Raw genomic sequence first — 25,717 nt, forward strand, 5'->3', positions numbered from 1 at the left:
AACCCCCTTTTTTTTATTTTTTATAAATGTTTATTTATATATTTTTTTTATTTTTTTTTATTAAAGGGCCCAGAGGTTTCTTTTTTATTATTATTATTATTATTAAAGGGCCCAGAGGTCCCGGATGCCTACGTTGGGAATTGTGACATTATCTTCCAGCTTCTCTGCTTCAGACAATCAGAGGAAGCTTTGTATGCAACCCCCCTTTTTTGTAATTTCTTTTTATAAAAATAAAAGTTGTGTATATATATATATATATATATATTTATTTTTTATTAAAGGGCCCAGAGGTCCCCAGGCCCCCGGATGGCTACCCCCCTTTTTATATATATTTTTCTCCCCGCTTCTCAATTTCAGGCGGCAGCACCAACGGCCCCCCCCCCCCACCAGGTTCTCTACTCCAGGGGGCCCATGCCTGAAGCTGTGTAAGGGGCCCCATAATTCCTGATGGCTGCCCTGCTCATAATGACACAGTTTCTTAGTACACCACACATTTTCGATAAACGATAATAAATATGTACTCAACAGCATATGCTTAGACGATTGAAGTCAGCGCAACTTATTCACTTTGCTTAGTGAATAAGGTGATCCTATACTGACTCCTCTCATCGAATTATGTGCAACCAAAATCTTTTTTTTCTTGCACATATTTGTTTTTTTGCAAAGTTAAGTATCACTTTGTTTCACCTCATTCACCAACATACGGGAAAATGCACTTTGAAAGTAAACATACGCTATTCCTTTAGTAAATCAAGCCCAATGACTTTGAAGTTCGGTGCTCTGGCCAAATAGCTAATCCTGCTTCATGAATGTCCAATATTTTAGTAAAAATGTACCTTATATAAGGGATTTCCATTTAAAATGTGCAAATTAGGTATACATTACATAATATAATGTATCTTATGACTGAGTGTTGCCCTGAGTAATAGAAAAAAAAAAAACGTTTCTTCTCAAATACTTTACTGTCTAGAGGCACTTTTACAGATACTGGATTCTCTTTCTTCTTCTCAACTGAACCTTGGGGCTTTGATCAGTACCAGATTGGATGGGAAGAGCAGAAGTAATTGCATCTTTGTTTGTGCATGAAAATGATAGGCTGCTCCCTGGAGCAAGATTTTTAATATGACCTTTGAAATATAGAAGAATAATTGAAGTGCAGATATTACTTAAAGATCTAAAAAAAAAAGGCACACAAGAAAAAAAAATGTCTTTTGTCCCATAGACTTTGGCAATTTCTGTTGCTAAAACATTTTTATAGAGCAGATAAAATAACTTAGGTTACTGTAAATGGACTCTTGGAGCTGGTAAATCTCTCATAAAGAAGGAAAAAAATTAAATAGGGATTATTTTTCTCATTTATTTTGAATTAATGTTAACAATGTGTGACCAACCCTTAAGAAGATGAGCAAACTATCACGGAAGACACAGCAAATATAACTTAACAACTTCCATACCGGGCACTTACGCACCTTCCTGCCCAAGCCAATTTTCAGCTTTCAGCACTGTCGCACTTTGAATGACAATTGCGCCGTCGTGCTACACTGTACCCAAACAATTTTTTTATCATTTTGTTTCCACAAATAGAGCTTTCTTTTGGTGGTATTTGATCATCTCTGCGGTTTTTATTTTTTGCGCTATAAACAAAAGAAGAGCGACAATTTAAAAAAAAAACACAATATTTTTTACTTTTTTATTTAATAAATATCACAATTTTTTTTTAAAAAAAATGTTTTTCCTCAGTTTAGGCCGATACGTATTCTTCTACATATTTTTGGTAAAAAAAATCGCAATAATCATATATTGATTGGTTTGCGCAAAAGTTATAGCGTCTACAAAATAGGTGATAGATTTATGGCATTTTTATTTTATTAATTTTTTTACTAGTATTGGCGGCGATTTGCGATTTTTTTACTGTCACCGTGACATTGCGGCGAACACATCGGACACTTTTGACACGTTTTTGGGACCATTCACATTTGTACAGCGATTAATGCTATAAATATGCATTGATTACTGTGTAAATGTGACTGGCAGGGAAGGGGTTAACCACTAGGGGGCGTTGAAGGGGTTAATATGTTCCCTAAGATGTGTTATAACTGTAGGGGGGAGGGGACTCTCAAGGGGAGGGGACCGATGTGTGTTCCTCTGTACTGGGAACACACATTGGTCTCCTCACCGCTGACAGGAGGTGGATCTGTGTGTTTACACACACAGATCCACACTCCTGCTGTGATTACCGACAATCGCGGGCACCCGGTGGCAATCGCGGCCGCCGGGCACCCGCGCCGGGTCACGAGCGTCGCCGCGCGCGCGCCCTAGATCGCTGGGAACGCAGGACGTCATATGACGTCCACCCGGATCGAGGAGGGGTTCCTGCCGCCGTCATTTTACAATGACGCGGTAGGGATGTGGTTAAAGGGGTTGTAAATGGAAACATTTTTGTTGCTGAAATGACTGTTTACAGGGTATAGATACATAATAGTTAACTGATTCCTTTTAAAAACGATTAAAAATAGATAAAAATCAATCATATAATGTACCTGTAGTTTCTAGTTTCGTTTTTGCATGTTGTTTCCTGCCTCTCTGCCTTACAGAGCATACAGAGCCATAGAGCAGTGATGGTTTAGAACAGTGTTTCTCAACTCCAGTCCTAGGGGCGCACCAACAGGTCATGTTTTCAGGATTTCCCTCAGATCAAACTGCTGTGGTAATTACTAAGGCAGTGAAACTGATAAAATCACCTGTGCACAATAATGGAAAGCCTGAAAACAAGACCTGTTGGTGCGCCCCGAGGACTGGAGTTGAGAAACACTGGTTTAGAAAACGAAACTAGAAACTAGACACACAGTAATCACACCTCCTTGAAGTTAGTGACCACAGAGAGAAAGCTCCCAGCACTGTGGTTATCAGGAAAAAGACAACCAGGAAGTGTGGAGATCAGAGAAGAATTACAGCAACTTGAGAGCAAAAACAAACAATGAGGACATGAAAACAGCACTGCATTAAGGTAAAAGGAAGCTATTAAGATATAAAAAATGTAATTTACAAACCCTTTAATCGATTAATAAAGTAATATTGCGCTAAAATCAACCTTCATGGAATATTGCATGGAACTGAATATGTCCCAATAACATGAAAAGCAATGAGTATATGAATAAATACAATACTGATGAATAACAACCGTGAAAAAAATTCCAATATGCGAACAAATACCACCACCAAAATGTTAAATTACTGCTAATCTACAGTTAATTTGGTGAATGACAACAAGGAGGAAGAAAAGGACACACCTATCTTGATTGCAAATAGTCCACAGGGTGAAATCTAGATTATAGCTTCACATAGCCATAGGGTAGCCATGCAAAACCCAGCACGCTCGTCACATGGCTACCCTTGAGAAAGTCACGTGACATGTGACGCAACGCTTCGGGAGGAGCCAGTGACGTCACCCATGGTGCTTGTTAGTGCTAGATGTGGCGTGAGGAGGATCCTGCTGCCTGCAACTGACCGCTCTATATGCGTTACATTATCGAGTCATATGTGAGTGTAGCTATCCTGCCTTTTGATTCATTTTCACTATAGCAATCTTGCGCAATGATGATGTTTTAATTTTATTTTGAGAACCACTGCATATGGAGAAGTCCACTTTGAATCACATATCTTATATGAAGATTACCAGTTACTTATGTGAAGCTATAATCTCTTGGAACAGGAGTAATGACCTCTTTAAGACGAGCTGGACAGCAGTTCCCGGCACAACAGGGAAAAGCCAAGGTTGAAAGCATGAAGTGGGGAGATGACAGAGTGCGAAATTAGTTTCTAGCGCTCTAGAGCCAGGCATCTGAGAATTTCTGGGAAGAAACCTTGGAACTAAACTTATAATCAGGGGTCAAGTCCTGGGGGAAAAAGTGTGGGAACTCCCACCCAAGATCCACTCCCCCACCAAAAAAAAAATGATACGCGCATGTTTTTGTCTAAATCCAGCGATAACTCGCGGCAGACCTCCGCAATGTCTCCTGGGAACAATGAAAAAAGCTCCCAGGAGACATTGCAGCATTGAGGAAGTGACGGAATACCCGCACACTACCCGATGAATCCATATACAGGAAGCGGCCAGTAACATAAAGGATTACTAAGGTTCACCTGACAGTGACTCGAGCTGAGCATCGCCGCTTAGTGAAGGATTGGCTCGGGCGGCTCGGCTGCTCTTGTCCTGCAAAGGGAACTGCGTTCCTGCTGTGAAAAAAGTGCAGGAACTCCGTTCCCACGCGTTCCCGCAGGACTTGAGCCCTGCTTATAATGCTAGATTTGGAATTGGAATAATAAAAGGAACCTTTCATAACCTTAGTAGAAGTCCTACTGGTTTTAGCCTTTACATTTTTTTGGGAGAAGAGTACTATTACCCCCTGTAATATCCTTGATGTTCTTATCTAAGAAGGGAGTACAGTGGAAACTTGGATTGCAAGTAACGAGCGTTTCGCAATACGAGCACTGTATTTTAAAAAATCCTAACTCGGTTTGCAAGTGAGCAGGATTTAGACCAAAGCGGTGTGCAGTACCGCACTGGGCCTGAGGTGGGGGGCGCCGAATCCGAACGGAGCCGTTCGAGAATGCTCGGAAAGATACGGAAATACTCTGTTCCTGAGCCTTTCCGAGGTCAGCCAAGCTGTCCTCGGGCCTTTCCGTGGCTCTCCGGCACCCCCGCCTCTGTCCGCATGCAGTATTGCATGCCATTGAAGTCAATGCGGAACAATTTTTTTTCGTTTCCATTGACTTCAATGGGGAAGCTTGCTTTGATATGCGAGTACTTTGGATTACGAGCATTCTCCTGGAATGGATTATGCTCGTAATCTGAGGTTCCACTGTATACAGCTGTTCGCCTTCAAAGAGTTCCTGTTTGCATAGGAAATACAGTTGACCAGCATTTTAGCCAATAGAACCTGCACCTGTTGATGGAGAGGTGACATATCCTGGAGATCTGACAAAGTTTACCCCCCTAGTCAGTCACATAGTAGCACAAGACTATTCAAAAAGTCGAACTGACCGTGAACTGAGGTATCCAGGCCATGCATTTAGTCCAGACAGCAATGGTCTGTCAAACTACTATAGAAGCAACCACAGGTTGCATGGCGGGGCCTGCCAAGGAAAAGACAGATTTAAAGGGCCACTAACCTCTTGTCTACCGGGTCCACAGGAAATGTGAGGGTCTTATTAAGACAAGAAATGGCTGATCTGTCACAGGAACTGACCACTAACTTTCCACAATAGGATTGAAACATTTTAGAGGAGTAAATAATTTGTCATGGTAAGACCAGTCCCAGCTTGACTGGGAAAGCCTTAGCTGGTTCAGGCAATTTAAGGGATCCCATTCTAGATACTTTGGGGTGACCAGACACGGGGTGCGCTAACACTGAACAAGAGTGCTCCGCGTCAATGGGTAGCGATGGTACCCTTCAGTTTGGATGAAATATTCATTATGCCGCGTACACATGGTCAGACTTGTGACCGGGCAAACCTCCATCGGAATTTCCGACGGAAAAATAGAGGGCCAGATTCACAAAAGAGATACGACGGCGTATCTCCTGATACAACGGCTTATCTCTGTGATCCGCCCGTCGTAACTATGCGGCTGATTCATAGAATCAGTTACGCATAGTTAGCCCTAAGATCCGACAGGTGTAATTGACTTACACCGTCGGATCTTAGGAAGCAATTCTAGGGTGGCCGCTAGGTGGTGATTCCATTGTGGTCGGCGTAGAATATGCAAATGACTAGTTACGGCGATTCACGAACGTACGCTTTACCCGTCGCTCTAAATTTACGTTGTTTCCGTCGAGATACACCGCGTAAAACTAAGGCTGCCCTCTAGGTGGCCTAGCCAATGTTAAGTATGGCCGCCATTCCCGTGGCGAAATTTTAAAATTCACGTCGTTTGCGTAAGTCGTCCGTGAATGGCGTTGGACGCCATTTACGTTAACGTCAAAACCAATGACGTCCTTGCGACGTTATTTAGCGCAATGCACGTTGGTAATTTGACGGATGGAGCATGCGCAGTACGTTTGGCGCGGGAACGCGCCTAATTTAAATGGTGCCCGCCCCATTTGAATTAGGCGGGCTTGCACCGAGCGGATTTACGTTACACCGCCGCAAGTTTACAGGTAAGAGCTTTGTAAATCAGGCACTTACGCTGTAAACCTGCGGCGGTGTAACGTAAATGGGATACGTTACGCCGCCGCAGCGTAACGTATTTGTACCTGAATCTGGCCCAGAGAACCTACTTTCTATCTTAGTCCGTCGGGAATTCCGACAGAAAAAATCAGATGGGGCATACACATGGTTGGAATATCCCATGAAAAGCTCCCATTTGACTTTTTCTGTCGGAAATTCTGACCTTGTGTACGCGCCATTACAGTTATCCTGACCCAATTCCTCAGGAGGAGGAGCATTCTCAACAACCCCCTTCTCCTCAGGTAATAGATTTGCCTCAAGCGCAAAGTCAAACAGACTCAGGAGGTGAGGCCAACATCAGATTGTTAGTACAGCGGCTCTGACTGGAGCTGTCAGGTATTTTTTTTTCTTCAAACTGCTGGGTTGAAGGAAAAAAAACTAGGGGCTAGATTCAGCAACAAGTTACGGCGGCGTAATTTCAAATCTGCGCCATCGTATCTTTACGCCGATTCTCAAAGGCAGGTAAGTTGAAAAAATAGACTTTTTTACGTCGTTTGCGAATAGGGCTGGACGTCATTTACGTCCAGGTTCACGTCGAAAGCAATGACGATTTGCGGCGAAATTTCGAGCATGCGCACTGGGATTCTTTCACAAACGGCGCATGAACCGTTCGTAAAAAACGTAAAATACGCGGGGTCACCATTAATTTAAATAAAACACATACATTGGCACATATTTATGCCGGCGTAGTGCATCTTTTTTAGGCCATGCCGGCGCAGCGCAGAGCGGCAAGCACAGTATTCACAAAGCACTCGCTCCCACTCGCTGTTAAAGATACGCTGGGTTTCCTCGGCGTAAGCCAGCGTAGGTGGTAGTGGGCGTGAGCCATGCTAATGAGGCGTGACCCCATGCAAATGATGGGCCAAGCGTCATAGAAGTACTTAAAACGAACGGCGCATGTGCCGTCCCGTGGACGTATCCCAGTGCGCATGCTCAGAATCACGTCGAAACTACTCCCTAAGATACGATGGATCACTGCCTACGACGTGAACGTAACCTAGGCCCAGCCCTATTCACGTACTACTACGTAAATGACGTAAAATACGACGGCTGTTCCCTGGTCCATACCTTTGCATGAGTTGCGCCTCATAGATGGGGAATAACTATACGCCGGACGTAAGCCTTACGCAAACCGCGTATATTATGCGCCGGGCGCAACTACGTTCGTGAATTGACGTATCTCCCTCATTTGCATATTTGCAAGGAGGCGGCCAGCGTAAATATGCGCCCACGATACGCCGGCGTAAGAAAGTTACGTCGGTCGGATGAAGCCTATTATCAGGCGTTTCTAGTTCTGTGGGCACGGCGCATAGATACGCCGGCGCATATTTACACTTACGCGGCGTATCTCGAGATACGTCGGCGTAAGTGCTTTGTGAATCCGGGCCTTTGAGAGCAGTACCAGCCCTGGAAAAGAACAAGGGGCCAGATTCACGTAGATCAGCGGATCTATAGATCCGCTCGATCGACGTGATTTAAAGGGGTGGTTCCCCCTAAAACAAATTTCTAACAATACATTCGTAAGACTGCTTACACTGCGGGTAGGCTGGCTTTTGTTTTGTTTTTTTAGTACATACCTCGATATCGCCGTTTCGTCCCTTGGCGGTGGGCGTTCCTAGTTGATTGACGTTCCTCCGACGGGCACATACGTGACGTCACGACTTTCCGAAAGAAGCCGAACGTCGCTGCGCAGGCGCCGTATAGAGCCGACTCTATACGGCGCCTGCGCAATGACGTTCGGATTCTGTCGGAAAGTCGTGACGTGCAGTATGCGCCCGTCGGAGGAATGTCAATCAACTAGGAACGCCCACCGCCAAGGGACGAAACGGCGATATCGAGGTATGTACTAAAAAAACAAAACAAAAGCCAGCCTACCCGCAGTGTAAGCAGTCTTACGAATGTCTTGTTAGAAATTTGTTTTAGGGGGAACCACCCCTTTAAGATCCGCTCCCGCAAGTTTGAGAGGCAAGTGGCTAATTCACAAACCACTTACCTCCAAACTTGCGGCGGCGGATCCTAAATTCCCCGGCGGAATTCAAATTCCGCGGCTAGGGGGAGTGTACTATTTAAATCAGGCGCGTTCCCGCGCCGATTTAAATGCGCATGCGCCGTCCGGGGAATTTCCCGGCGTGCATTGCTCCCACTGACGTCACTAGAACGTCAGTGGTTTCGACGTGAGCGTGACTTGCGACGCGCGTGTTTGTGAATCGGTGTACGCAAACGACGTTAGAAAATTCAAATTCGACGCGGGAACGCCGGCTATACTTAACATTGGCTGCGCCTGATAAAAGCAGGGGTAAGTATACGACGGGAAAGCCGCTACGGAAACGTCGTAAGAAGACTGCGTCGGGTCCGTGTACGTTCGTGAATTTGCGTATCTCGCTGATTTACATATTATTTAAGGTAAATCAGCGGGAACGCCCCCGGCGCCATTTTTAAATCGAAAATAAGATCCGACAGTGTAACACATTGTAACACTGTCGGATCTAAGCCCTATCTATGCGTAACTGATTCTATGAATCAGGCGCATAGATAGGACCAGTGCAAGTCAGAGATACGACGGTGTATCTGTAGATACACCGTCGTATCTCTTTGTGAATCTGGCCCATGGTCTCTTCTACACTGCACTAGACATGTGCAGAACAAGAAAAAAATGTGTTTAGTTTCGATTCGTTAATCAACTAATTTTGTTTAGTTAAATTCGCTTAGTTGCGTTTATTAATTTTTTAATATGATTTCAAATTTTCCTAATTTAACCAAATTGAATTCAATAAATTTGGAAAATTCAATTTTTTTTTTTACCCCGATTCGAATGCAGCTGCTGAATTCTTCACATCTAAGAATTACATCTCATATTAATTTCCAAATTCAAATCAAATTTCACAGGATTAATTTACAGTACATTGCTTACTATTGTGATTTGGATCAAATTGTCCAAATTTTGATTGGGAACTAAACGAATTGCACTGCACCTTCATGGTTTGAAGGAATACTTTCTTCGATTTAAACCCAGTTATACCAGTATCCCTTTCAGTGTCAACACACACACACACCAGCCTTTAGGTCTCAGGGAAACCCCTGCTGAAACTCTAGATTTACAGCTCACACCAATATTAGTGCAATGGTCAGTGGGAAGAATGATACTTACTGTACATTTTTGAAAAATCTCCTGCTTACAGATTGTAAAAAGATCATTGTAGTTACTTATCTGAGGGAGGAAAAAAAATTGCATTTTTTTAGGGAACCCCTAGCAACCACTGGAGGAACCCTAGGATACCATGGCACTCTGGCTGAGAAAGGCTACTCTAATGCCGCGTACACACGATCGGAACAAATCTGACAACAAAACCGTGGATTTTTTTCTGAATGTCAAGAACGCAGTGACATACAACACGTACGACGAGCCGAGATAAATTAAGTTCAATAGGCAGTGCGGCTCTTCTGCTTGATTCCGAGCATGCATGTTTTTTTGTGCGTCGGAATTGCATACAATCGGAATTTCCGACAAGAACTTTTCTTGGCAGAAGAATTGAGAACCAGCTCTCAAATTTTTGATGTTGGAAATGTCTTCTGCTTTACCTAGAGAAATCCAGTGATTTTGAGGAGTTCCTTCCAGCTGTTGGTGTTATTCAGTGGCCCGAAGAGGGGGTCCATAGTATCTAAAAGCTCTATTGCTAGGTGGATTAGGGAAGTTATTTGTGAAGCATTCAAAAGGGTCAGGTCGCATCCCTCCTTCTAGAATTAGGGCTCATGCAACGAGATCCATGGCCAAATCATGGGCAGAAAGAGTGGGAGCATCATGGGAAGAAATTGCTAAAGCTGCCGTCTGGTCATCCTCTCATGCATTTGTAAAACATCATAAAGTTCAGATGCTTTCCAGCCAGGACCTTTCCTTTGGTAGGAAAGTGTTTCAGGCTGTTGTCCCTCCCTAAGGTATAGTATCTTGCTTATCCTCTCAAGTAGCCGTCCTAGAAGGCGAGGGGGGAAAACCCTTGTTAGACTTACCGGTAACCGTATTTCCAGGAACCTTCCAGGACAGCGTCTATATTCCCACCCTATTCTACTTTTCACTGGTCGACCTTGTTTACCTGGTGGTGGTGTTTATGCGTTTCTATTTTTTTTCCCTCAGTGCACTTTTGGTGGAGGATTACTTGATCTTCTAAACAACTGAGGGTCAGAGGAAAGGGAGGGGCCTTTTAAACTGTATCCGATTTGTGTTTCCTGTAGAGGGCGGAGCCAATCATCTCTCAAGTAGCTGTCCTGGAAGGTGAGGGGGGAAAATTAGGGGTTCTGTTAAAAGCCAAACCACAGTCAGGTAGACCAACTAAAATTTCAGCCACAACTGCCAGGAAAATTGTTCGAGATGCAAAGAAAACCCCACAAATAACTTCAGGTGAAATACAGGACTCTCTGAAAACATGTGGTGTGGCTGTTTCAAGATGCTCAATAAGGAGGCACTTGAAGAAAGATGGGCTGCATGGTTGAGTCTCCAGAAGAAAGCCATTACTACGCAAATGCCACAAAGTATCCCACTTACAATGCACCAAACACAGAGACAAGCCTCAAACCTTTTGGCACAAAGCAATTTGGAGTGATGAGACCAAAATGTTGCTTTTAGGTCACAACCATAAATGCTACATTTGGAGAGGAGTCAACAAGGCCTATGATGAAAGGTCCATCATTCCTACTGTGAAACACGGAGGTGGATTGCTGATGTTTTGGGGGATGTGTGAGCTACAAAGTCACAGGAAATTTGGTCAAAATTGATGGCAAGATGAATGCAGTATATTATAAAAAAATACTAGAGGAACATTTGCATTCATCAGCCAGGAAGCTGCGCATGGACATACTTGAACATTCCAACATGACAATGATCCAAAACACAAGGCCAAGTCAACTTGTCATTGGCTACAGCAGAATAAAGTGAAGGTTCTGGAGAGGCCATCTCAGTCTCCTGACCTCAATATCATTAAGCTGCTCTGGGGAGATCTCAAACGTTCAGTTCATGCAAGACAGCCCAAGAATTTACAGGAAGAGGAATGGGTAGCTTTACCATCCTAGAAGATAAAGAGCCTCATCCACAAATACCACAAAAGACTTCAAGTCGTCTTTGATGTTAAAGGGGGCAATACACGGTATTAAGAACTGGGGTATGTAAACTTTTGATCAGGGTCATTTGGGTAGTTTCTGTTGCCATTATGATGTAAAAAGAGTAAACACAGTTGCCTGATAATAAATGGCTTCAGCCAAACACCAACCATGAGTGAAAGAATAGTTTGTGTTATTCACATTCTCTGAAAAATGGTTGAGAAATCTAATTCTGCCAGGGTATGTAAACTTAAGACCACAACTGTGTATGAACACACTAAATGTGTATCCACCCTGGGTATGTGAATCAAAGTATGCATGTCCACCATTAGAGATTTCCTCTCACTGTCCCAGTGAGAATGGTTGCCCAAAAATTGTTTACAAGCCAGTGGGTAGATGAAGCCTGCCTTTTAGTTGCACAAAACCACAAGTTTTTATTGTGCACCATTACAACCTGTTATCCGCCAGCACCCTAGCAACCAATGAGGTCATCAGTTGAGAAGGACGTCAGGGGTTTGCACAGCATCCTTGTTTGCCCTTCCCCTGCCCCTATCTCAGCACTGGGGTCACATTAGCCAAGTGAGGGAGACGAGAAACACGGAAATACTAGTCAGTACCATTATGCAAAGGTACATTTGTTTTCTTGGGAAGAATAACGAAGCTTTAACATTGGGTGTTTTACATGTGGGTGCTGCTTCAATATGTACAATTCGTTTTTGTTTCTTTTTACATTTTAGAATTAGGTGCCTCCAGAATTGTAACCACTTCAAGACTGCAATAAATACATTATATATATATATATATATATATATATATATATATATATATATACACATATACATATACACATACACACATATACATGCTAGAAAAAGCCTGGTCTTCAAGTGGCTAAAGCAGGGCTGCCCAACCTTTTGAAGAGTGAGGGCCACTTAAGCGAATTGTTAACTGGTCGCGGGCCACAATGAGCATGAGCAGAAGGATGACAGGTCCGTGTCCAGGGACACAGCCAGCCCACTCTACTCTATGGGCCCTCTGATCCAATCCGATTCCCCCAGATGGAAGGGGGCAGATCCCTTTCTATTTTTTTTTTTTTTTTTTTTTTTAGGTAGGCGGGTGTAAACAAACAAGTCTGTTTACATCTACTGCTCCATAGAAATGAATATTTAGTCCGATTGGGTCAGACCGATCATGTGAAAGGAGGCAACAAACCTGCAGGTAACAGAAGTCTATTGCTCTGTGCAGGTAACCTGCAGCTTCACTGCACCTGCGGATCAGTTTGAAAGCAGCCCAGTAACCACTGCTGAACAGAGATATATATATATATATATATATATATATATATATATATATATATATATATATATTATATATATATATATATATACACACACACACATACACACAGTGAATAGCGTAGTAAACTTATCTTTAATAACGTCTTCCATTGAGGTATCGCCAGCTGTTGCTGTCTCAGGCAATTTGGTATCACTCCACCTTTGACAGGAGTAGGCACTGTACAGGAAGCATCGGCTTATGTGGCTCTGCTCCACAGCCACTTGCTTCCTCTACCAGCGGCTTCATTCACAAAACTGCTGTGCTGGGATGGTGGGTCGGCAACCCATGACCTGGGCTTGCCAACCTGCCATCCCAGAGCAGGAGGTTGAGGGCCACATCAGAGTGCTCCACAGGTCACGTGTGGCCCCCGGGCTACTGGTTGGGCACCCCTGGGCTAAAGGGTGCCATGACTGGAAATAAAAAAATAAATTAAAAAAAAAAGCGCAGGGAAGGCAACCTTGAGCACAGTGTTCCAAAAAAATGTTTTCAGAGAAATTGAGCGTGCCGATTTTATAACAAATTTTTTTTTAACTTGACACTCAATCACAAAAGGATTTTTTATAAGTAAATGCTGTAAACTACTTTAGTAGTGAGAAATTAACATCCTGCACTCTCACGCCTCAGATTAGACTCAATTCCTGAAACTTCACACCTCAGATCAAATCTGCCCCACCACTTTAGCACATCTGTCTTACCACTGACCCCCCCTTCTCCTGTCCCACTGCGGAACCCCCTTCTCGTCTTTTCCACCACTGTACCCCCCTGCACATCTGCCCCACCGTTGTACCCTCCTGCTCATCTAGGATGATATGCAGAGTGGTGAAAGGAAGCAGAGACGAGACATCTACCTGCCTTGGCACGCTCATCCTGCTGATCCACCTCTCGCATTCAGCCCATGTGCTTATATGTGCTTGTATGCGATATCACATACAAGCATATGGAATGGATGTGCAATGATGAGCTCAGGTCAGGGGTATTTTTAGTAAGCAGTGGGCCTGTGTGTAGGATCATAAGTTGGGCCCTCGCAGCTGAAAAAAAAAAAAGTGCGGCGCTCTGCGCCATAAGAAAAGTTGGGTGCGATTTGCATTGGGCTGAACACTGGCTGTGGCTTAAAGGGACACAGAGTGCAGGGGTTCAGTAGCAAGTGACACAGAGGTTCAGGAATAATTTCAAAAAAGTTCCCAGAAGCTCAACAGTAATTCCACAAATTGTCACCCGATTGGGGTTTTCTCAAATTACAGTAAAATCCCTTCTCCAAGATTGGTAGTGACAAACAAGCGAGTCATCTTCCTCCAGATGGTGGGTGGGGCTAGCAGAACTGCAATTGGCTTTAGTAGTGGCCAGTGACACTCCTTTTGAAAACAAGGACCGCCTCGCCTCCCCTCCCCAGCAGAACTTCACCTAATCTCTTCCCCATCACAAAAGCCGACTATTGCAGCTACAGCAAAGTTAGAGAACCAAACAATGTTTCCCATCTTTTACAATGTGTGGGGGGGCACAGTGCCTCCCTCTCAGTGCAAGTGCAGCGTGGGGAACTCTGAAATTGGAATGCATTGTCTCACTGACACTTCCCTGAGCTGCTCTGCTGATGCAGAGAGAGGGTCAAGTGCCCGCAAAAGAGGCTTCGTGTGCCGGGGGTTGCGGCACCAGTGCCAGGGGTTGCCATCCCCCTGCAATAGACCAGTTCAAAGTCAAATTTAGGCAGTTACAATAGTAACATTTTAAAATAAAATTTAAATGTTGTACAAAAATTACTTTTGACCTGCTGTTTATTCTTGTAAAACCCTGGGAGTACGTATCTACCGTGTTTCCCCAAAAATAAGACCTACCCCGAAAGTAAGCCCTACTGTCATTTTTGGAGAAGGTTGCAATATAAGCCCTCCCCTGAAAATAAGCCCTAGTTTGGGGTTGTGTGGACTAGACTGTGTATGTTTCTTTGGTGAATACCTTTGTTGCGGCACTACTCAGCTGATCCCCCGCTGCTCTACTCCTCTTCTGTCAGCGTGTATCTCAGCCCCCCTCCCTCTGTAGTGCTCAGAGCATGGAAGACCGATCAGGCGGGTCACGGAAGGACCAAGGAAGGCGCTGTAGGAAGGTACGGTGCACACTTTACATGGTATGGGGGCTGTAATACAGTGCATTTTATGATTTTACAGGCACTTTCAACTCCGTTCCAGGAGATGGGGAGAGAAGACAGCACATGACAAGCCCTACCCCGAAAATAAGCCCTACTGGGTCTTTTGTCAAAAAAATATATAAAGGCCCGGGCTTATTTTCGGGGAAACACGGTAGTTGGCATTTTGTTATATCTGCGGTACGCTTTCTAAACAAACGCAAAATAAATTCCACACTTTATGATGCATTCTAATTTTTGTTTATTAATATAAATAATTAGGTGGGCTTCATACAAACATGTACAAGAGGTTTAAACAAAAAAACATAACCTTTTATCCTGTGTGAAGGAACAGTGGAAATATATATAAAAAAAAGAAAGATCAAGTTATATAGACATTAAATGCTACCCTTTTTCTTTTCATTAAATAAGTGAAATATCCCTCTGTCAGTATTCCTGTGCAGTGATCATCCAAGAAGAATGACAAACATATGCATACAAAGAAAAAAAGCTATTGAGGCAGAACTCTAATCAAACAGCCTAGTGTACTTTTTTTTTTAAACCTGAATTGTTTTATCCACCAAAAAAAAAAAAAAATTCCAATCTGTCTCATTCATATTTGTGCATTTTTATTAGGTAATTTAATTAAATAAAATTAATTAAATTAGAATTATTGCATTTAAATGCATGTGAAACTGCACCACTATAGATACAGATCTGTGGAAATGAAAATGCAGAAAGGAGGTCGGTGGGGGGCATTGACTAGAACGGCACAGATCTCATGTATTTTGCATGAAGTTTTCACATGCACTGAACCGAGCCAAAACTGCGCTAATGTCAATTGGGCCTTATAATTCTCTTCAAGCGGTCCTGTGCTTCTGCATCACTATAAAGCCAGAGGATTTCAAGCTGTTTAGCTCCCCCCCCCCCCCATATATCTTGCCTAGCCAACTGACAAAAATATCAGAATAAATAATAAAGGAGGAGAAGAAGAAGAAAAAAAAAAATCACATCGGTAGCAATGAATTGTGACAAAAATGGGTGAATCACAAGACTGGCTAAGCAGAATTATAACTCCTTTGGCGGGTAAAAAAAAGGTAACGTACATATGTCAATTGTGCATTTAACAGTTTTCCTGGAGAGTCACGCTTATGTGTCCTTTGTTTTCCCGAATGTGGCAGTCTGAAAAGTACCAGTAAATAAATATTTTCACTCCAGTTTCGATGTTTTGCATGCAGGTTGTACTGGGCCAGGCAGCAAAAACACTGTTCTGTAATCAGATTGTATTACCATCAGAACCAGTCAAGTCCCTAATTAATTTTTCTGGTTTCAGAACATGATGGAAACGCAAAAGTCTTTCTGGTCTAAATCAGTTTATCGCTTCTTTTTGCTGTGCCTCAGCATCTTCTTCCTCTTCAGGATCATCTCATAGAGTTTCTCCAGTCCTTGGGGCAAACCTCGGCCGTCCACAGCGCTACAGCCCTGAATGTGACTCAAGGTGGACGTGCCGAGTTCATGAGCACCTAGTAACTTCTCCACTTCCGATACAGAAGCGGCATCCGCCACGTCCTGCTTGTTAGCAAGGATTAAAACGGGTACTCCTTGGTTCTCAGAAGTCCTTGTAATTTTGTGGAGTTCCACTTTGGCTTCCTCCATGCGTTCTTTTTCAGAAGAATCCACAACAAACACCAGGCCATCAGTCCTTCTGGTGTAGGATTTCCATAAAGGTCTAAGTTTCTCTTGGCCACCGACATCCCAGACCTGAAAAGTGATTGGCTTCGAATTCACAACCGGGGCCTTGATTTTTTCCATATTGAAGCCCTTGGTGGGAACACATTTCACAAACTCCTTAAACTTGAGTCTATACAAGAGGGAGGTCTTTCCAGCAGAGTCCAACCCAATGACGACCACGTGTAGAGTGTGAAAGGCTGGGAGAAAGGAGGCATTGGGGGCAATCTCGGTAAGGTGATTCCCCATGTTTTTTCCACTGGTCAACGAATAGATCTCAGAGACTTTTCAAGGTTGTACGAGAGTTCTTTGAAGACGTCACATAGCAATCAGAAGTGTTGACTGCACTCGGAAAGTCTTATCTAAAAAAGGAAAAAAAAAAAAAAAATATTATACATCTGGCAGATAGAAGATAGATGTTTGAATGCATGTTTTGCCCTGTTTATTGTTGGGTGAACGGCACTTGCGTATAATCAGACTGTCCCTACAGCTCCTGTAGATATTATACAGGGAAACCTTGGATTGTGAGTAACACAGTTAACGAGCGTTTCGCAATACAAGCACTGTATTTTTTAAAATCGGAAATCAGTTTGCGAGTGTTGTCTCGCAAAACAAGCAGGATTCAGGCCAAAGCTGTGTGCAGTACTGCTTTTGGCCTGAGGTGGGGGGTGCCGGAGCAGAACATCGCCATCCAGAAATGCACGGAAAGGCCAGAGGGCAGCACAGCTGACCACGGAAAATCTCGGGAACAAAGTCTTTACGAGGTCAGTCCTCGGGCCTTTTCCAAGGCTCTCCGGCGCCCCCCTGCCTCTGGCGCGGTATTGCATGCCATTGAAGTTTCCAAATTTCTATTGACTTTTATGGGGAAACTCGCTTTGACATGAGAGTACTTTGGGTAACGAGCATTCTCCTGGAAGGGATTATGCTCGTAATCCGAGGTTCCACTGTACTTACCCATCACCTGTGTTACTACTGTGTTCTGCATTGACTAAAGCCTGCCATAGATGGTGCGATTTCCTTTCCTGCAACCATGGGTGCTATAGCCGCTGGAAATAATCGCATGAGAAAATCCAACAGGCTGGTTGTACCCAAGTTGGGCGATCAACTTGGGTGCAATCAGCCTACCCATACATTTTTCAAATCGGCATCTTATGGTGCTGGAGAAAGGAACCAAAATGTTTAGAAGCAACCAGAAATCCCTACAGTAGGTCAGATAAAGCAGCTTCTCCTAGCAGCATAGATCGTGAAGATCAGAGACGTGGATGGTGGGACAGGAGGGGGAAAAAAAAAAAAAAAAAGCTTAAAGCGGTGGTTCACCCATAAAAACGACTTCCCCCATTACACTGCCCCCCCACATTACAATACGATTATGCCTTTAATTTTTTTTTGGCTGCTGTACATACCTGGGTACAGCTATTCACCCGTGTCCTCCGGGTTGCGAGTCCCGCGGGAGTGGGCGTTCCTAACATGGCGGTGATTGACGTTTTGACTAAAAAATTAGCTCTCCCCCGTCGCGTAAGCCGCGTCACGACTGGCGAAAGGAGCCGAACTGCGATGCGCAGGATAGCGCCGACTCGCCGTTCGGCTCCTTCCAGCCAATCGTGACGCTGCTTACGCGACGGGGGGAGCTCGTTTTTTAGTCAAAACGTCAATCACCGCCATGTTAGGAACGCCCACTCCCGCGGGACTCGCAACCCGGAGGACACGGGTGAATAGCTGTACCCAGGTATGTACAGCAGCCAAAAAAAAATTAAAGGCATAATCGTATTGTAATGCGGGGGGGCAGTGTAATAGGGGGAAGTCGTTTTTATGGGTGAACCACCGCTTTAATTGTAGGGGAAACATCTTTTTTGTTTTAAACTTCACAAAAAGGTCTCTCTAAGATACATAGGGCACCAAAGTCTATCAGGACAATCCACATCCTTTATATTTAGTTAGGGAGGCTCTTGCACTATATATAGCTCCTGATAAAATCTAATGATAATGAATCTGCATTAAGTGCAAATTTCAATAACAAAAACCCTTTACTCAGCTCCATCTCGGGCTGGACTCTGTAAACTCGACATACTAGTTCTTTCTTTTCAATTGGAGAGTGACTTCATGTATTGAGTCATTGTTGGCTCACGAAATTACAAATGCAAAGCAGTCGAAATGGAACGGAACAAGGTATAGTCATAGGGATGCTGTGGTATGTAAAGCTTTTTTTTTTTGTTTGACTTATGCAAAAAGACTTTACATAATTAAAAATTACGTAAGTCTAAAGCTACAGTAACAGGGATGTTACATTCATCTACCTGCCAAGTCAAAATGCTGAAGTGATCTATTATGACCAACTTAATGTACAAATAGATGGATCTGATGCATGCAATTATCTAGGTCAACCAATTTAATAAAGTGGGACTTCACTCCTATATACCCCCTGTGTTCATTTTGATTCAAGTTATTTTCACCTTTAGCCCTGACACACACTTTTTTCAAAAAGAGAGATAGAGAGATAGAGATGATTATATATAATCTCTATCTTTTTTCCCTTAGGAAAATAGGTGCAGGAACTCAACCACGACCCCGTTGAGATTTCACAGACAGTAGGAAGATCTTAAAGGGGCATTAAATACCAGGATTGCATTACATACAGAATGCAGAGTTCAGGGGTGGTTACACACAGAGTGCAGAGCGGTCACTTGTAAACACAGAAACCAGACTTCTGTGTTTACAAGTGATTGTGGTGAGCAGGCGCCCCCCCCCCCCCCCAAGGGCTGAGCCAGAACCAAGTTCCCCTAAAAAAAAAAAAAAAAAAAAAAAAAGGCCTAAAAAAAGCCCTGTGTGTACACCACACACACAAAATGTATTTATAAATCATACATTTTAAATAAAAAAATATGTGATTTATAAACCTTTGAAATAAAATATATATTTATTTCAAAGGTTTATAAAAATATTTATAAATAACAAATTTTGAATTATATTTTTTTATTCAAATATGAAATGTATTTAATTTATACATCATATACATTTTAAATAAAAAAAAAAAAAACACAAAAAAAAATTGTAATGTTATTTATAAATATATGTATATTTATATACCTTGGTATATAAAAAAAAACAAAAAAAAAATGTATATACCTTTTCAAATAGGTATATAAAATTCCTTTTTTTTGTATATGTATTTACACACACACACACACACACACTTGAAAATTATATATTTCAAAAAAGGTATGTAAAAATACATATACAAAAAAAAAAAAAAGGGAATTTTATATACCTTTGAAATATATAATTTCAAAGGTATATAAAAATACATATTTATAAATGACATTCCTTTTTTTTTATACATTTCATTTAAAATGTATACGATATATAATTTAATATAATATAAATATTATTGTGGGTTTGTTTTTTTAAAGAGTGTTGCAACGCAATGATCTGGACCAGAATAACTGGAATAATTGGCTTTTTTCTGGTATGCGTTTGAATATTCCTTCCCCCTGCATCTGGTGTAAACGCCTAGAAATGAGAAGACCCAATCTGGTCATCTTCCCTAAAGTCTCATGTCTATGGGCACCATCAAATATCCCGTACAGCTAAATTCAGGAGTGGGGGGTAATTAGACAATGTTAAAGCTTTTGTCCAATCACTTAAAAGTGGTAATGTCTGACAGATGTTCTTCGTACATATCTACACTTCAGAGGCCCATCTGATGGGCACTTTACACCTCTATAGGGGAGCCAGACGTCCTCCTGTGCTCTGGGCGGGGGCACCTTTAAGACAACTCAATCAGCACTGAATGGATTAGAACGGATGAAAGGACATTTCGTCAATGAGGCCAGACATCTTGACAACCACGTCTCAATAAACATTAAGGTCTGCTCACAACATTTAAGTAATTAAAAAAAAAAAAAAACATATTAACGGGGGATGTGAAGTGAATCCACGTTCTGGAAGCCATTAACATTTAACAGCAGGGAGGAGGGGGAGGGGTACGTGTGCATGTCAGAATATTAGGCAGAATCCAACCAAAATAACTAATCGCCCAGCCTGACCATTAAGAGTGCAATTGTTCATAACTACTATGTTGCAAAAACAAGATGTTAAATTAATTTAAAAAAAATAATAAAATTTAAAAAACATTTAAACAAAAAGCTAAATTAAATAAAAAAATTAAGTTATAAACAAATTAAATAAAATTACTTAAAAAAAACGAATTTTAAGCAAATAAAATAACACTAAAATCAAAATGACATAAAACTACTTAAAAAAATGTTTTAAGCACATTTTAAACATTAGGAAGGGTATTTCGAAGATGTGTAAAAAATTATGCAGAATCCTACCAAAATAATTACTGTCCAGAGTGCAATTATTCTAGGTTACAAAAAAAAATTTCACTAAAAATACACATGAATATAAAATGAAACAAATAATCCAATTTTAAACAAAGAAAATGTAAATAAAACAAATTAAATTAAAAACATTGTTAAAAGTTTGATTACATCTTTTTTTTTTTTAATTAATGGCCTTTAATTTGATTTCAGTTTTATTTACATTTTCTTTAATTTGTTTAAAATTAGATTGCATTAAAAAATAAATTTTAAACAAATTAAAGAAAATTTAAATAAAGAACATGGTTTAAAGTTTTTTTTTTATTATTTACATTTTCTTAATTTGTTTAAAATTAGATTGCATTAAAAAATAATCAAATTTTAAACAAATTAAGAAAATGTAAATTAAAGAAAATTGTTTAAAGTTTTTTATTTTTTTTTTATTTACATTTTCTTAATTTGTTTAAAATTAGATTATTTTTAATCTAATTTTAAACAAATTAAGAAAATGTAAATAAAAAAAAAACTTTAAACAATGTTCTTTATTTAAATTTTCTTTAATTGGTTTAAAATTAGATTATTTTTTAATGCATTTAATTTTTATTCTATTCATGTGTATTTTATATTTATGTGCATTTTAATATATTTTTTGTAACCTAGAATAATTGCACTTCAGTCAGGCTGGACGTATTTTTCTCTCTCACGCATCCTCAAATACCCTCCCTAATGGTAAAAAAAATTGTTTTATTATTAATTATTATTATTATTATTATTATTATTATTATTATTATTATTATTATTATTATATTTATTTTTTGTAACATATTTGCACTCAGGCTGGATGGTAATTTTGGTAGGATTGTGCCTAATTGTTTGACCTACTTGAATACCCTCCCCCCCTTCGCTACTGTTAAAGTTTGATTTACATTTTTGTTATTCATTATTTGATTTTAGTTTTATTTACATTTAATTTAATTTGTTTAAAATGTGAGGTTTAAAATGCAACTAAAAATCAAATAAATAAATGGAAAAAAAAAGTAAATCAAATTTTATTTATTTGATTTTAGTTACATTTTAAACATCAAATTAAATGTAAATAAAACTAAAATCAAATAATGAATAACAAAAACATAAATCAAAACTTTAACAGTAGGGAAGTGTATTCAAGTAGGCCAAAAAGTTAGGCACAATCCTACCAAAATAATTGCTATCCAGCCAGATCTGTGTAAAAATATTCTAGGTTACAAATTTTTTTTAGATAAAATGTAATTACATTAAAAAATATTTTTTTAAATAAAAATGTAAATAAAACTGAAATCAATTTAAACAAAAGAAAGTTTAATACAATTTTAAGCAAATTAAATTTGCATAAAACTAAAAGAAATCTAAAGTTACTAAAACAAACTGTAAATCAAATTTTAACACTAGGGAAGGGTATTTGAGTAGGTCAGAAAATGTTAAAATGATATATATTAAAATTAAGCAAACAAAAAAAAAAAAAAAAAAAAAATTATATATATATATATATATATATATATATATATATATATATATAGTAAAGGCAGCACTGGAAAAGTGATAATGTTCTGATGAAGCACAATCTCCTCCCCCTCGTGGATTGTGGCCTCATCTCCAATGACCATACACATCACAATCTGATGGAATGACTATTCCCACAATCGGATCTTAAGATCCAACCCACGAATGATCAAACAAGTGATACTGAGCAATCGATTTCAACAAAATTATTCCTGCTGGCCTAGACCAAAAACTTGATCGTAGGGAAGTGGAACATTTGCCAAGATTGTTACATTGAATGATCTTCCTATCGTATTTTTGATCAGACAGTAAACCTAATCGATCATACAATCATAAAATCGCTGTGTGCCCCCCCATAGGAGAAGGACACAATCCTAACACAAGACAAGGATGATGGGAATGTTTTAGGAAAGTTTAGCAATAACAAGGACAATGATGACATCATAGTGCAGAGAGGAGCTCAGTGATTGGACAGAATGGGGTGTATGGAGGACCGGAACGAAGGATCCCTTCTTCTCCCTGGAGGGGGCGCCAGAGATGGCGATGGAGACATGGTGTGTATGGGAAGGATCCAATCACTGCACTCTGCTCTCCTCTACGAACAATAATATGGGGTCACATTACACGGCTGCAGGCCTGCAGAGCAGCGACAACTTACCTCCTATAGAGGGCGAGCACGGCGATCACACAGCGGCGGGGTGGAGGGCACACAGGGCCATAGCATGGAGGGGAATACAGGCGTGCACAGCGCTTATATCACCCGATAATAATCACATCCACCGTACACAACCTCTCCCTTCACCCGCTCCTTCGGTACTATGCGCCGCCTCCACTGCAATCCCAACCTTACACTACACAGGGCAACGTCACCAGAGGAAACCCGCCCCTTCGTCCTTAGTCACTCCCTGCCACCGCTACAGCTCCACAGGGCGACGTGTAAACAAATACCCCGCCCCCTTGTATCTCGGCCACTGCCGCATGCGCAGTACACCCGGTTGGAGATTTTGAAAGTTGGAATTATTGACAGAACACCGCTACCTCCCTATCCTCCACTGGGCGGTGTCACCTGAGAACCCCGCCCATGTTCCTTTAACCACTCCGCTGCAGCTTTCCGTACTCCACAGCGGCGTGACGGGAAACTCCGCCCCTTGTTCTTCATTCACTGCCTTCCTCCGCTACACAGGGGGGTGACACGGGGATAACTCTGCCCCTTGCTTCACCGCCACGCCCACCTTATTACGTCACGGCAAAACTACGACAGCACCACTTCCCTGAAGCTGGACTGTGCTAAGTGAAGTGACGGAGGAATCCCCGCCCCTTGTTCCACGGCCACTCCTTGCCCTCTCCGTGTGACGTGCTCAGTGATTCATGTTATTATATAGTCAGTGATCGGTATTCTAAGATCGCAAGGAATGAAAGGAATTCACATTACTAATCAGGAGATAAACGTGGGAATATACCAGAACTGGAGCAGATCTGCCTACTAACCAATCAGCTGCTTGCAGTTCTACTCGTCCAGTTAGGCTTTGAGAATACAAGTTAGCCCTGTCCCACTGCTTCCCTCTTGTGACACTGCCCTCCTCCTCCTGTCCCACTGCCCCCTCTGCCCTCCTCCTGTCCCTCTGCCCTCCTCCTGTCCCACTGCCCTCCTCCTGTCCCACTGCCCCCCTCTGCCCTCCTCCTGTCCCACTGCCCCCTCTGCCCTCCTCCTGTCCCACTGCTTCCCTCCTGTGACACTGCCCTCCTCCTGTCCCACTGCCCCCCTCTGCCCTCCTCCTGTCCCTCTGCCCTCCTCCTGTCCCACTGCCCTCCTCCTGTCCCACTGCCCCCTCTGCCCTCCTCCTGTCCCACTGCTTCCCTCCTGTGACACTGCCCTCCTCCTGTCCCACTGCCCCCCTCTGCCCTCCTCCTGTCCCTCTGCCCTCCTCCTGTCCCACTGCCCCCTCTGCCCTCCTCCTGTCTCACTGCCCCCCTCTGCCCTCCTCCTGTCCCACTGCCCCCTCTGCCCTCCTCCTGTCCCACTGCCCTCCTGTGACTCTGCCTTCCTCCTGTCCCACTGCCCTCCTCCTGTCCCACTGCCCTCCTGTGACACTGATCCCTCTGCCCTCCTTCTGACCCACTGCTCTCCTGTGACACTGCCCTCCTCCTTTCCCACTGCCCCCTCTGCCCTCCTCCTGTCCCACTGCTCTCCTGTGACACTGCCCCCCTCTGGTCCCTCTGCACTCCTTCTGTCCCACTGCTTTCCTCCTGTGACACTGCCCCCCTCTGGCCCCCTCCTATCCCACTACTTTCCTCCTGCGACACTGCCCCCTTCTGGTCCCTCTGCCCCTCTCCTGTCCCACTGCTTCCCTCCAGTGACATTGCCCCCCCCCCCCCGGTCACTCTGTCCTCCTCCTGTCCCACTGCTTTCCTCCTGTGACACTGCCCCCTCTGGTCCCTCTGCCCTCCTCCTGTGACAATTCACCCCTCCTGTCCCGCTGCCCCCTCCTGTGTCCTGTCCTGCTGCTCCCTCCTGTCCCACTGCTTACCTCCTGTGACACTGCCCCTCACCTTTTTTTTTTGGGGGGGGGGGCAGCATCTCATTCTTGGACCCAGGCAGCACAATGTATTGGGCCAGCCCTGCTCTCCGGGCACTGGCGTCAGCCGAGGTGAGGCGGGAGCGGTGAGCACCTCCATGGCCCGCCCACAGGAGAGGAGCTGGGGGGGGACTCCAGCGAGGACATGGCACCCAGGAAAGGCCAGGCACAGCGAGCGCACTATGGCGCATCAGTGAAGGAAGAGAGGTGAGCGCAGAGAGTGCAGGGGGTGATGGGGATAGGGGGAGGGTGGATTACCTCAAGCTCGGCACACCAACTCCGGCATTGCTTGCCCTGCGTCTCTTCCTCTCTCCTTCTATTAAACCAATAGGATCACTTCACCTTTTTGCCAATCGGGAAACAGGTCTCAGGACCCACTTCCTAAATGGCTGGGAGGAGAATCAGTGTGACAATAGCGAATATTCATTTGTGGAATCCATGTGTCCGGCACCCTGCATGTAGATTAGGGGGGCGGACACATGGATAGGGGGAGTTTTTACGTCGTTTGCGTTCGGCTTTTTCCGGCGTATACTTACCCCTGCTATTATGAGGCGTACTCAATGTTAAGTATGGCCGTCGTTCCCGCGTCGAATTTTGAATTTTTTATGTTGTTTGCATAAGTCGTTCGCGAATAGGGATTTGCGTAAAATGACGTCACCGTCGTAAGCATTGGCTTGTTCCGGTTTAATTTCGAGCATGCGCACTGGGATACCCCCACGGACGGCGCATGCGGCGTTAAAAAAAAACGTTGTTTACGTCGGGTTACGACGTATTTACATAAAACACGC

At 42.7% G+C, this 25,717-nt stretch overlaps 1 protein-coding gene across 1 annotated transcript; it reads right to left on the minus strand.

Moving 5' to 3' along the window:
- Positions 1-15,012: 15,012 nt before the first annotated feature.
- Positions 15,013-23,284, minus strand: ARL4D (ADP ribosylation factor like GTPase 4D). Its single transcript, XM_040331802.1, has 2 exons — positions 23,012-23,284; positions 15,013-16,857 (listed from the first exon to the last, which is right to left on the minus strand). Exon 2 carries the CDS (start codon positions 16,742-16,744, stop codon positions 16,142-16,144), a length of 603 nt encoding a protein of 200 aa, XP_040187736.1. The 5' UTR covers positions 16,745-16,857; positions 23,012-23,284; the 3' UTR covers positions 15,013-16,141.
- Between the last annotated feature and the right edge of the window lie 2,433 nt (positions 23,285-25,717).

The sequence above is a fragment of the Rana temporaria genome, chromosome 12 (assembly GCF_905171775.1).
Source record: "Rana temporaria chromosome 12, aRanTem1.1, whole genome shotgun sequence".
Taxonomy (NCBI): domain Eukaryota; kingdom Metazoa; phylum Chordata; class Amphibia; order Anura; family Ranidae; genus Rana; species Rana temporaria.